General features: G+C 42.9%; 1 protein-coding gene across 1 annotated transcript in view; it reads left to right on the plus strand.

Annotated features, from left to right (window-relative positions):
• glrba (glycine receptor, beta a) overlaps positions 1-14,468 on the plus strand; it is a 45,865-nt gene that overhangs the window by 19,890 nt on the left and 11,507 nt on the right. Inside the window, exon 8 of the mRNA XM_073842184.1 lies at positions 12,814-12,966. Coding sequence (XP_073698285.1) covers positions 12,814-12,966 — 153 coding nt within the window. The remainder of the gene's footprint in view (positions 1-12,813; positions 12,967-14,468) is intronic.

Below are 14,468 nucleotides of genomic sequence, written 5' to 3' on the forward strand. Positions count from 1 at the left end.
AAAATACTGTATCAGGAATTTTTCACAGATATAGGGTCTGAAATAAAATTGTAAAAAAAAAAAAAAGTTGGCCAAATGGCCAGTGAAAGGACAGGCTTAAATAAATAAAAAGTTTCCTTATTGCATTATTATTTTTTTTATTATAAATAGAAATTAAAACACTCTCAGCCAAACAAAATTCAATTTGTTGGCACTGAAAGGTTAGTATCTCATAATGCACAGTTTCACCTACTATTTCTAGTATATACTCAACAGTATGCTAGTATTTCATTCTGAATGTTGCTGGTTTCTTGCTTTATTCACAAATCCTAGATGTACTGTAGCTGTCCAAGATTATGCTGCATTCTGAGCCTGAGGCAGGCTGGCAGAGATGTTAGTGATAATGACACTGTTAATGTTGCTATCGATTGTTCACAGCATGTTTGCCATGTGATCTGGGTAGAGTCATTTTAGGGGTATGAATATAGAGTCTGGTATGAATATGTTGCTTTAGTACTGTATGCACTCCCACCACCTTACCAGTAAGGTATCAATACCAAACCTGAAATGTGTAGAGGAGTTGTTGTTTTTTTCATCAGAACAGAGTTTGAGGAAATTTAGCATTACATACAATTGAGGTCAAAAGTTTACATACACCTTGCAGAATCTGCAAGTTAATGCAGGTTAAAAAATTTACCAAAATAAGAGGGATCATACAAAATCCATGTTATATTTTATTTAGTACTGACCTAAATAAGATTTTTCACATAAAAGATGTACATGTAGTCCACAAGAGAAAATAACAGTTCAATTTATAAAAACGACCCTGTTGAACAGTTTGCATACACTTACATCTTTTTACACTAAGGAAAACTAAACGACTCATATGCAACTATTACAGAAGGTTCAAACGCTCACTGATGCTTCAGTAGGAAAAACAATGCATAAAGAGCCAGGGGTGTAAACATTTGTACAGAAAGAAGATGTGTAAATTTTTCTTATTTTGCCTAAATATCCTTTTTTTTTTTCATTTAGTACTGCCCTTCAGAAGCTACAGAAGATACTTACATGTTTCTCAGAAGACAAAATAAGTTAAATTTACCCTGATCTTCTTGATGCATTGTGTTTCCTTCTGAAGCATCAGTGAGCATTTGAACCTTCTGTAATAGTCCCTCAGTTTTTATAAATTCAACTATTATTTTCTCTTTTGGACTCTATGTAAACATATTTTATGTGAAATATCTTATTCAGGTCAGTACTAAATCAAAATAACATGCATTTTGTATGATCCCATTTATTTTGGTAAAATAATTAACATTTTGCAGATTCTTAAAGATATAAACTTTTGACCTCAGTTATAACTTCCTCAGCAATGGATCCTCTACAGTTAATGGGTGCCGTCAGAATGAGAGTCCAAACAGCTGATAAAAACATCACAATAATCCAGAAGTAATCGACACGACTCCAGTTCATCAGTTACTGTCTTGTGAATTGAAAAGCAGCAAACCATAGCTTCTGGCTAAAAAGTCCTCTATCCATATTACTGTTTCCATTGAAAAAGTTGTATGAATTAGGAGAGAAACATGCACAGGGCAAGCACCTTTTACAAGTGAAAACAATCCAAAACCATATTCTAAACAAATCAGTGCATTTTGATATGAGAGGACAACCGGGGATGTACTTTATTACTGAAGCTTAATTATGGATTATGAACATGTATTTTGGCCAAAAGCAGAAAAACCTAAAATGCTATAATTATAGATTTGTTTCTTACAAACATACAGCTTTTCACTTTACAAGACATTAACTGAGGGACTGCTTTTGTGTTGATTACTTGTGGATTATTGTGATTTTTTTTATTAGCTGTTTGGACTCTCATTCTGATGGCACCCATTCACTGCAGAGGATTCACTGATGTCTCTTTGTTCTCACATGATAATTTTACTTCAGAATTTTATATACGTTTAATTAAATGTAGGAGGAGAGTGCATAGTCAGCAGGTCATTATTGCAAAATAAATCCCTTCAGGGTGATAAAAAAACATATTTTGGATTAATAACTTGCTGACTGTATGTTATGCTTTATTTTGCCCCCCTCATAAACATACATAGTCAGATTTGTACCTTTAACAAAGTATAGCTTTAGAAGTATTGGAGTGTATTTCTCCTGTGGGAATCTATTACATAATACAGTATTCACTTCTTATATAAGAGAACAGAACAGCATGAGCATAACTTGCTGTCATTACTCACACACACATACACACAGCAGTATCACATACACATTCATACAAATGATCAAAGACAATGAACAAGACAGTAAAAAGAACATCTGCAGCCTGCCCATAATGATCTCTTTAACTATTTTACAGTAATACGGTCACACAGAGCTCAAAGCTTGTTGTGCTTCTTAAGAAAAATCAAAGGTTTATTTTGTACACTGACAATGGTATCAGCACATGATGTACAAGTCAGAGATTCAGCCCTTGTTTCTAAATGCACTGTTCTGTTCTTCATTTGTATGAGTGATTATACTGCTTTATAGATTGGTGTGTGTTTCTAAGAATAATAATGAGTGTCTGTGTTATCTAATGCACATAGGCAATCAATTAACTAAATATTTAACTGTTATAAATTATTCCACAACTTTCTTTATCTGCATCTTGGCCCTGTTATAAGCATCATTCATTTAAAGGAATAGTTCCTTCAAAAATTAAAATTTGCTAAAACATGCTCCCTCTAAGGCCATTTAAGATGCAGATGAGTTTGTTTTTTCATTGGAACAGATTTGGAGAAATTTAGCATTACATTACTTGCTCACTAATGAATCCTCTGCAGTGAATGGGTGCCCTCAGAATGAGAGTCCAAACAGATGATACAAACATCACAATAATCCACAAGTAATCCACACAACTCCAGTCCATCAATTATTGTTTTATAAAGCAAAAAGCTGTGTGTTTGTAATAAAACACATAATTAAGACATTTTAAACTTGAAACCATTGCTTTCGAGTCCACTATCCAAAATATAGCTTTTTTCAGCGAAAACGTAATCTAGAATCTAGAATCAGGAGAGAAATATGTGCAGATTAATCTCTGTTTATAGGCAAAAACAGTCCAAAACATGCCGGTGGAGTTTGGATTATTGCGATGCTTTTATCAGCTGTTTGGACTCTCATTCTGACGGCACCCATTCACTGCAAAGGATCCACTGGTCAGCAAGTGATGTAATGCTAAATTTCTCCAAATCTGTTCTGATGAAGAAACCAACTCATCTACATCTTTGATGGCCTGAGAGTGAGTAGATTTTCAGCTAATTTTAATTCTTGGGTGAACTATTCCTCGTTCCTATTCCTCGTTCACTTCCAGAATAAAAATTTCCTGATAATTACTCACCCCCATGTGAACCAAGATGTTCATGTCTTTATGTCTTCAGTCACAAAGACATTACCTTCAGTGGTGGCCAACGGGTTAAAGGTCCAAATTGCAGTTTCAATGCAGCTTCAAGGGTCTCTACACGATCCCAGCCAATGAATAAGAGGTTGTCTAGCAAAAATGATTGGCCATTTTCATAAAACAATAAAAATGTATATACTTTTTAGCCACAAATGCTCATCCTGCCCCAGCCCGACCTCACGCATTACTAAATCATGTTGGAAAGGTCACATGTGACATAGGCAGAAGTATCAAACCAGGGTTTACAAAGCGAACATGCAAAAAAAGCCAAACACCCTTTACAAAAAAGGTAAAACAACAATGTCAGGCGATTTTGAAGTTTGAGGAGAACATGAGAAGGAGTTTTTCACCCTAACCTACCTTTTTGAACTGGAGTAAACACACTAAACTAACCGCATGTGACCATTCCAACATGATGATGTAATGCATGAAGACGTACATGTGCATCACAGAGGTAGTGCAAGACTGTGGTTAAAAAGTATATACATCTTTATTTTTTGTAGAAAATGGCCTATTTCTCAGCTGGGATCATGTAGAGCCCTTTGAAGCTGCATTAAAACTGCAGTTTGGACCTTCAACCTGTTAGCTTCCATTGGCTTCCATACTGTGATGTTTTCCTCAAAACCTTAATTTCTTTCCGACTAAAGAAAGAAATGAACATCATGGGTAACATAGGGGTAGGGCTGCCCCCGATTATCGACTAAACATTAGTCGACAAGAAGAGGCTTGGTTGACCAAAATTTTATTAGTCACTTAGTCACAGAAAAAAAAATCCATAGGAAGTGGCCAAGTCACGCAGTCCGTGGCGGACAGATCATTAACGGCTGTTCTATGTGTTAGTGTAGTAAATCTGGCTGGACATCCAAACGCTCGCCTATCATTCACCTCAAATATGGCTTATCTAAAAGATGTAAGTAGTAGCAACTTTTCATGGCTGCTCAATCTAAAGTTAACCTAGAAAAATGTGCACTATTGAAGTGTCTGTGTGGAGTGTGGAAGCTGAACAGTAGCGCGCTCACTGCACGACAGATGGAGGCACCGGTGTGGTCACTTGCTCTTAAAATACTCTGTCATTTTTGGTCATACAGATAAGATAAGAGAATACATTTCTGGAATTTGTAAAGACTCTACGTTTATTGGTGTGTGTGCACCCACAATAACAACAAAACAGTGCTCTTTTGTAAAATAATGTCCGGTCTCTGTGCACTTGAGCGCGAAACCTTAAAACTCTGTGTATACTTGCCTTACAATCATGAAAAATATATCTATAGAGAGCGTAATGTCTACTTTCAAATGAACCAATTCAAATAGAACAACAATATTCTCAGATTATGTAATCCATATGAAACATGCATACAGGTGTATCACTAATGTGGAGATGACGAGTCAGTGTCGTCGACTTTCAAAACAAATAAAGCACTAGTTTATCAATAATTTAATAAAAGATTAATGCAGTCTCCTTGCTGTTTTTCCCTGACAAATCCATAATTATTATATCTGTGTAAAGCTTTATGCATGTGCTTTAGCGCTTATTATGCTATGTAGGCATTTAATGGCTCATTATTATGATTTATATGGTTTATTCATAAACGTGTGGCTAATAGTCGACTAATGCTTAAAATGAATGACTACTAGTTGACCAGAAAAAATCGTTAGTCAAAACATTTTTTTCCGCCCATTGATCACTGTGGCTGCTGTATATTATTCAACATCATTATTATCATATACTTAAAATAACTTGTAATATGAATATAAATTGCAAAATAAATATTTATAGTAGTGGTGGGCCGTTATCGACGTTAACGTGCTGCGTTAACGTGAGACTCTTATCGGGCGATAAAAAAAATATCGCCGTTAATCTATTCTCAAAGTTGGGTTGGGAGCTGGGTCTAAACTACGCAAGATATGATGACTTTCACCTTGATATTTTAGCGCGGATGACGTATACCTAGTCGAATTGCACTGTAGGGGGGCGAGAACGAGTCTTCAACTTCTGTGAAATTACCACATCAAATGAGACGTGCAAACATGGATGCAGCTATGAAGCCGCTTCAGGGCAGGTGCGTTGCTAGACCCTTTTTACTGGGGCACGTGAGTTATAATTTACTTTGATAATCCCGAAATAAAGACATTAAACTATATGCAACAACTGAATTGCCGCTTCTAAAAGCAACGCAGTTTAATGGAAGACTATGCACGCAGAAATCCATGCCCGTGCGCGTCTGTGTATTTAACGGCAACGCGCACGTCGTGCAGCCTTTTGCGCAGAAGTACTTGGTTACACAAGTTTATATAGGTAATTATGTTGTAAATGCAATTGTCAAACAGTTTGTGATGCATTTTGGAAACAGGAGATGAGCGCCTGATCTAATGCGCCACCTGGCCCATTCTCGAAGACTTACTTTTAGTCATTATTTGGGTAGCACACATATTCTGAATGCCTTCAGCAGAATTCAAATTAGCCATTTTAATCTATATTAATCTAGATTAATTCCAAGATTTAATCTAGATTAATCTAGATTTAAAAAATTAATCTATGCACACCCCTAATTTATAGCTATGTGCACAGTATGTTCATAATTGTGTAAGACATCTAAATATAGACATTAATGGATTCATTTCTGCTCCACTTAATGTGGCAAAATAGAGCTTGCGCTCATTTGATTTAGTTAGTGTAATATTTGTTCATTGTTTTGTTTTTGTTGTAATTTATTTAATATTTTCTTTGACAGATGTTCAGTGTTTAACACTAATTTCACAGTGACCCCAGGAGACAGATGAACTCCTCTTAGGGAATCTGCAAATGCACACACACAAGCACTAGACCAGGAATGTGTACTGTGAACGTGTGTTAGTGAATCAGTAGCTTGGTGAAGTGTACAGATAGATGGGTGTTTCCTCAACTATACGCAAATTTTGGCCCTATGGACTTGTAGAAAATACATTTTTCAAACTCTCTATTTTAGTTTTGACATTTTGTCTAAATAACAAATGACATTTCCACCACATTCACATAAAATGATGTATTATGCTTGATAACATTCTATGGTGGAAATGACAATGATAGAAACATTTGTAGAATAATATGGCAGACTCTTTTGTCTTACTAAGGCTAATTTCATAGTCAGGATTTTATGTATCCTAAAAACACAGAATTAATTTTTTTGAATGTTTAGAAAAAATTATATCTTAATTGGAAATGGCATGCAGTAAAAAAAAATGTTCAGAATTGACATTTACAATATCTTGAATTTTCTTTACACCATCATCTCATATTTCATCTCAAGCTCCACATTGACACTTCTGTCTCCTTGGTAACCAAGTACAGTTACTTAAAAAGAACTTTAGGGAGCAAAAAAATGACACTGTGCTATATTGTTGTAATTAGTGTACAAATGATTAAATACTTAACAATAAATGTTTAAATGCTTTGTTTATTTCACTCTTTGTTAAGATTACTGATGTAATTACTCATGTATTTTTATGACAATTTAACATTTTAAGATTTAAAGTCTGAATCTTGGACGAGGGCCTACTATGGAAGATACAAAATACTTCAGTAATTATGAACCTATGAACCAAACTTATATTTAAATGCTATGTACACATGCTGTGTACACATCTCTCCTTACAAATACAATTTTGGCTGTATTATTTGTGTCCCCTTGAAAAATTGCTCTTGAGAAATTTTTAGTTCCCTTTCGATACTTCACTCGTACTGCGTCTGAAAGACGCTTTGGGGAAAACTCCTTTTTCTCAGAGACTGAAGCATTTTTAATAACGCAGTGTTACTGCACGGCCATTGGTTCGTGCAGTGAGTAAAAAAGATTCCGCCAGAATGGGCAGAGTAACTGGCTATATAAGCGCGCGTTTCGCCATAGGATCTCAGAACCTTTCTTCTTCAGCAACGACTACACCTCGCAGAGACTGACTTCGCTCTCAAAGGAAGATACTTTCGGCCTTGGAAGAAGCTGTTCGCCGTCGAACGAGCCCTCGCAGCGGATCCTCCTCCTGCTCGGCTGACTCTCTGCCCTCGCGCCTGTCCTGCCTGCAGCAGCTGCGGTCCGGATTCCCTGCCGCTATCCGGCGATCTACGGCTACCAAGCCCAAAAGAGCACATTTCTATTGGTGTTGTTGCAAATGCCGCGCCGTTTCTGTCGCTCGTGCAGAGCCCCTCTGCACGCCGCTGATAGTCACGGCGAGTGCATCTCATGCTTGGGCCCCGCCCACGCTGAGGCTGTGCTCACTGAGACAGAATGTTCCCATTGCGGGAATATGAGTCTCACCTCTCTGCGCTCGTGGATAGCTTTCTTTTCAGAAAGCGACTCCGCCCCTCGTGCCCTCCCGCTTCCTTCCTCACAGGAGGAAAAAGCAGTAGGGCAGAGGAACGCGGCGCACGGTGTCAGATGAGCCCATGCCGGCTGAGCCCCCGTGTGCCTCACTTTCACCACCTAGGGAGGACTCGCCCGTTCTCTTCGCTCACCCAGACCAGCGTCCCTCTGCAGCTGCGACCGATCTGGTCTCGTTTGGAGGGAGCGAGTGCGAAGCCATGGATGACAGCATGTCATTGGCTGCATCGGATGGAGAGGAGCTGTCGGGCTCATCGCATCACCCCGCCCCCTTTCCGTCTACGCAACCCAGCGCGACCGGCACTGGCATGGATGCTGAACTTTTCCGCGTCCTGACTAAGGCTGTTGAGCCCTCACGTAGTCGTCTGGACGAATGGTTTCTGCCAGGGTGCCGCCAGGCCCCTCGTCAAAGAGCTTCGCCGTTCTTCCCAGAAGTCCACGACAAAATAACAAAGTCATGGCGCGCTCCTTACTCGGCCCGCCTACGCGCCTCCTCTTCCTCCGCCCTCACTACGGTCGACGGCGCTGAAGAGAAGGGCTATGACAAACTGCCTCCACTGGATGAGTCTGTGGCTGTGCACCTCTGCCCGCCCACTGCCATTGGATGGAAGGCTAAAGCGGCGCACCCATCCAAGCCCTGCAGGACCACTTCGGCCCTCGCTGGACGAGCATATTCGTCGGCTGGACAGGCGGCTTCAGCGCTGAACTCTATGGCGGTCCTTCAAGTGTACCAGGCCAAACTCCTCCGCGGATTGGATGAGGCAGGTCTGGATAACCCCGCCTTCAGAGAGCTTCGCAGCACGACCGACCTAGCGTTACGTGCCACGAAGATGACAGCGCAGGCGATTTGCAGGTCAATGGCCAGTCTCGTGGTGCTGAAGCGCCATTTGTGGCTTAATCTGACCGAGATCAAGGATGCAGATAGGGTCTCCTTCCTTGACTCTCCAGTCTCTCCCACCGGCCTTTTCGGACCTACAGTAGAGGGCTTCGTGGAACGCTTCACTGCAGCGCAGAAGTCGTTCCAAGCAATGTGGCACTTCCTGCCAAAACGTTCCAGCTCCGCCACGGCTCCTAGTCACCCCAAGCCGGCGCCGACTCAGCAGCCTGTGAAGGCCACGCCCCCAGCTGCTCAATCCCGCTCGGCTAGACGCTACCAGTTTCCTAAGCGCCAAGGACCCCGGCCCAGGGTAGTGCTGGACCAGGCGCCCCCAGCGTCTTCCTGATCTCAAGAGCAGGAAGAGGAAGGGGCCGTGTCTCGCCGGAGCCGGACCAGCACCCAAGTTGCCTCTGTTAAGCCTCCAATCACCCCGTTCTGTTCCGGGTGTCCAAGGCTGCATGTTTGTGCAAAACATGGTTGTGAATCACGGGCCCACTTTGTTAGCGCCCCCACAGCCTACCGCTGTTATAGCGAAGACAATAAAAAAACAAACATTCTCAAAAAGAGAGCAAATTTCCTCTTCCACTATTATTAAGCAGCGATCCCATGAGCGGTCAGCTGCTCGAACCAATGAGTGTCGAAATTTGTTTTGGAAATAATAGAAGGAGGTTACACACTGCAATTCGCTCGAAGACCCCCACGCTTCAGCGGAGTGGTCTCCACCTCAGTCCTCAGCAAGGACGCAGACGTCTTGCGTGCAGAGGTGAGGAATTTGCTGGCAAAAGGAGCCATAGAGATCGTTCCCCCAGCTCAGAGCGAGTCAGGCTTTTACAGTCATTACTTCCTCATTCCCAAGAAGGACGGCGGTCTAAGGCCCATCCTAGACCTCAGACGTCTGAATCGTGCCCTCAGCAGACGGCAATTCTGAATGATCACACTGAAACAGATCCTCTTGCAAATACGCCCAGGGGACTGGTTTTGTTCGCTGGATCTGAAAGATGCGTACTTTCACATCCAGATCGCCCCCCCATCACAGGTGATTCTTGAGATTCGCCTTCGAGGGAGTGGCTTATCAATACACAGTCCTGCCCTTTGGACTGTCCCTACCCCCCTGCACAAATTATGAAGTGCATGGACGCAGCACTTTCACCTCTGAGACAGATGGGAATCCGCATCCTGAACTACCTCGACGATTGGCTCATCCTGGCCCAATCAAGGGACGAGCTAATACATCACAAATCCCTTCTCCTCAGCCACTTAGAGTGCCTGGGACTCAGGGTCAACCTTGCCAAGAGCAATCTGTTCCCCAGCCAACATATATCATTCCTGGGTGCAGTTTTTGACTCTGTTCAAATGAAGGCAGTTCTTGTGCCACAACGAGCCTTGGCCATTCAAAAGCTTGCGGCCTCCTTCAAAATCGGAGCCCTTCGCCCTCTCAAAACTTTTCAGAGCATGTTAGGCCTTATGGCTTCTGCATCCCCAGTACTTCAGTTGGGCCTGCTGTGCATGCGCCCCCTTCAGTATTGGCTGAAACCGAAAGTTCCGTCCCACGCCTGTCGTCAAGGGCGCCTGTGTGTCAAGGTGAATCAGGCCTGCGTCTCAGCCCTGACCCCTTGGAAGGACCCTCAGTGGATGGAACAGGGCGTTCCCCTAGACACTGTCTACAGAAGGAAGATGGTGTCGACAGATGCTTCCAACACGGGTTGGGGAGAACTGTGCGACGGCAATCCAGCATCCGGCCACTGGTCGGAAGTGGAAAGCCGCCTTCACATCAACTGTCTAGAAATGCTAGCAGTGTGTTTAGGCCTTCAAACCCTTCTACCAATCCTGAGGGGACACCACGTCTTAGTCCGCTCGGACATCACGACAGTCGTGTCCTACATAAACCGTCAAGGGGGTCTTTCATCGAGACGTCTGTTCACTCTAGTGGAACGTCTCTTGAAATGGGCTCAGCTGAACCTGCGTTCATTGAAAGCAACACATGTACCAGGCAAGCTGAATCAGGGAGCAGACATGCTATCTCGGAGCAACCGTTCCTCAGACGGTTCAGGAAATATGGTCTGTCTTTGGCAAAGCGAAAGTCCACCTTTTTGCCTCAAAAGACAATTTTAATTGCCCAATCTATTTTTCAAAGGATCAGGATGCGCTGGCCCACGATTGACCCAACCTCCTTTTGTACGTGTTTCCTCCGATCGCCCTGATACCACAGGTCATCAGGCGAGTCAGGGAACAAAAACTCAAAGTCCTGTTAGTGGCTCCATTCTGGCGGAACCAACATTGGTTCCCAGACCTGCCTTGGCTGCTTTCGTCAGCCCCTTGGCCTATTCCACTGAGACGAGATCTCCCAACACAGGTGAACAAAACGTTATGGCACCCTCAACCGGAATTGTGGGCGCTGCAATTATGGCCTCTCGACGGGAGCCTGGAAGCCTTCCCGAGAACGTCCTAAGCACCATTTCTCAGGCTAGAGCACCGTCTACAATACGGCTCTATGACCTTAAATGGTCTTGGTGTTCCACCCGCGGTGCAGACCCGAACTTGTGTGACATATCAGTGATATTGTCTTTCCTTCAGGAGCTGTTGGATAAGGGACAATCTCCTTCCACGCTCAAAGTCTATGTGGCAGCCATTACGGCATCCCATATCCTTATGGATGGCCAGTCTGTGGGAAAGAACAATCTAGTTGTTCGTTTTTTGGAGGGTGCACGCCGGCTCAATCTGCCTCGCCCCATCACAGTCCCTTCCTGGGACCTTTCCACAGTACTAGGAGCTCTTAAGAGCCCCCCATTTGAGCCGCTGCAGTCCATTGACCTTCGCCCTTTAACGTTGAAAACCACCCTGCTTTTGGCATTGGCATCAGTAAAACGCATGGGCGACTTACAGGCTCTCTCAGTGAACCCTGTATGCCTGGAATTCGGGTCTAATGACTCCAGGGTCATCTTGAAGCCAAGGCGTGGTTACATACCCAAAAGTCTCTCGACTCCTTTCAGAGATCAAGTTATCACTCTGTTGGCACTTCCTCCCTCGAAGCAAGACCAAGACTTCAACCTCCTTTGTCCTGTTAGGGCGTTGAGGAGCTATGTGGAGCAATCTGCTTCCTTCAGACAGTCAGAGCAGCTGTTTGTATGTTTCGGCAGCGCACCAAAGGATCTTCGGTCACGAAACAGAGGTTATCCAGATGGACAGTAGAAGCCATCATGCTGGCATACTCTTCTTTGGGTCTACAATGCCCCATGGGAGTTAGAGCCCACTCGACTAGAGGCATTGCCTCGTCCTGGGCCTGGTCCAGTGGAGTTTCTGTTGCAGAAATTTGTGCGGCGGTTGGCTGGGCCTCGCCATCCACATTTGCTAGATTTTATAATCTGGAGGTTCCGACCTTACAGGCTCGGATTTTCTCTGCATAAATGGATAACCATTTAACCAGTACTTAGTTATATGATATATGTCTTGGCCCTCTTGTGAGCTCCAAACTGTACTATCTCCCTGGAACGGTCGCTTATTGGGTTATCCCGATTGAGCAGGATGGCCCGGACTAGCCCCTAGGTGCTAGGGCCATTATTAGTTGTTCCTCTACCATAGCAATGGCGGGATTGTACTGGTTCGCCAAAGCGTCTTTCAGACGCAGTACGAGTGAAGTATCGAAAGGGAACGTACTCGGTTACTTTGTAACCTCGGTTACCTGAGATACGTAGTACTGCGTTGCTGGCCGTGCTATGTAGCCGCACGACTCAGTCGCCGCTTCAGTCGAAGTAACCTGAGATCCTATGGCGAAACGCACGCTTATATAGCCAGTTACTCCGCCCATTCTGGCGGAATCTGGCGCGAGTCGTTGCCATAGGCTTCTGCAGCTCCGCTGCCGAGCCATTGGTTAGTCTTTTACTCACTGCACGAACCAATGGCCATTATTAAAAATGCTTCAGTCTCGGAGAATAAGGAGTTTTCCTCAAAGCATCTTTCAGACGCAGTACTCGTTCCGTATCTCAGGGAACCGAAGTTACGAAAGTAACCGAGTACGTTGTCCCCCCTCCTGTTAGATGAAATTGACGCCCTTGGATGAGGGTAAAACAATAAAACCTATATAGTACATAAAAAAAAAATCATATAATTTTTAATTCATTCTATTTTGTTCTCTCTTCTCTCTTCAAAATCTCTAGGTTATTATACCTGTGTGGAGGTCATCTTCACTCTCAGGAGGCAGGTGGGCTTTTATATGATGGGTGTTTATGCTCCCACCCTTCTCCTTGTCGTCCTGTCATGGCTGTCCTTCTGGATCAACCCAGACGCCAGTGCGGCTCGAGTCCCCTTAGGTAAGTCAGCCTTCAAATGAAGCTGTTGTGTTTGATGACCCTTGTCAGAGTTGCTACAGCTTGGTCTTTGTTATATTGCCCATTTAATGACTTTAATAAGCCATGGGATTTTATGGGACTAGGTGATCAAATCTGCAGGCGTTGGTAATGGAAATTTCTAACAATTAACAAATATGTCTAATACACTACTGTTTAAAGGTCCACTTAAGTGCTTTGAAACACACTGCAATATTCTATTTGTTGACGTAATTTCAACTAAAACAGGAAGAGAGGGCGGGACATATCAAGCTGCCACGCCCCCTTTTTAAAATAGCCAATAGTGTTTTGTTTATATTAGCTTGAGGAAGAGCTGTTGGGCTTGGTAAAGCCGCATCCATGTCGCAATATAATATAGCATTTTATGTATAATTCAAATGGATCTGATGTGTTCTATCGTCCGTGCCGGTTTGCACATATGATCCTTTGTTTCTTGTGTGCTGTGGTGGTTCACGTGACACAGCGGAAAACCACACTTCTTTCGCTCCAATCAAAAGCATATTTACACTGTCTGAATTGTTCCCTCTGCCGTACAGTAAGGGAAAAATTATTTGATCCCCTGCTGATTTTGTACGTTTGCCCACTGACAAATAAATGAGCAGTCTATAATTTTAATGGTAGGTTTATTTTAACAGTGAGAGACATAATAACAACAACAACAACAACAACAACAAAATCCAGAAAAACGCATTTAAAAAAGTTAAAAATTGATTTGCATCTTAATGAGTGAAATAAATATTTGATCTCCCATCAATCAGCCATATTTCTGGCTCCCAGGTGTCTTTTATACAGGTAATGAGCTGAGATTAGGAGCATTCTCTTAAAGGGAGTGCTCCTAATCTCAGTTTGTTACCTGTGTAAAAGACACCTGTCCACAGAAGCAAATAATCAATCAGATTTCAACTCTCCACCATGGCCAAAACCAAAGAGCTGTCCAAGGATGTCAGGGACAAGATTGTAGACCTACACAAGGCTGGAATGGCCTACGAGACCATCACAAGCAGCTTGGTGATAAGGTGACAACAGTTGGTGTGATTATTCACAAATGGAAGAAACGCAAAATAACTGTCAATCTCCCTTGGTCTGGGGCTCCATGCAAGATCTCACCAATAATCATGAGAATGGTGAGGAATCAGCCCAGAACTACACGGGAGGATCTTGTCAATGACTACGTTTACATGCGCAGGAATAATGCGATTATTTCCAATAATCAGAGTAAGGACTTAATCGCATATGATGTTTACATGTCAAGAGCAAAGCTTTTCACTCCGGTTTACATGGAATTTCCATTATTCCTATTTTTCCTATTGTCCGTCAATGAATTGCATTATTTTCATGTTGCGCAATGTCATAACATAAACTCCGTTTCCTGAGCTCCCCAAAAGTGTGTCGCCTTCCTCGCCACCATCGTTTCTAATCTGCAGGCAGGCAGGCGCCAGAATATTTTCTCTAACGGGACTAACGGG

Source organism: Garra rufa, chromosome 6 (genome assembly GCF_049309525.1).
Source record: "Garra rufa chromosome 6, GarRuf1.0, whole genome shotgun sequence".
NCBI classification, from domain to species: domain Eukaryota; kingdom Metazoa; phylum Chordata; class Actinopteri; order Cypriniformes; family Cyprinidae; genus Garra; species Garra rufa.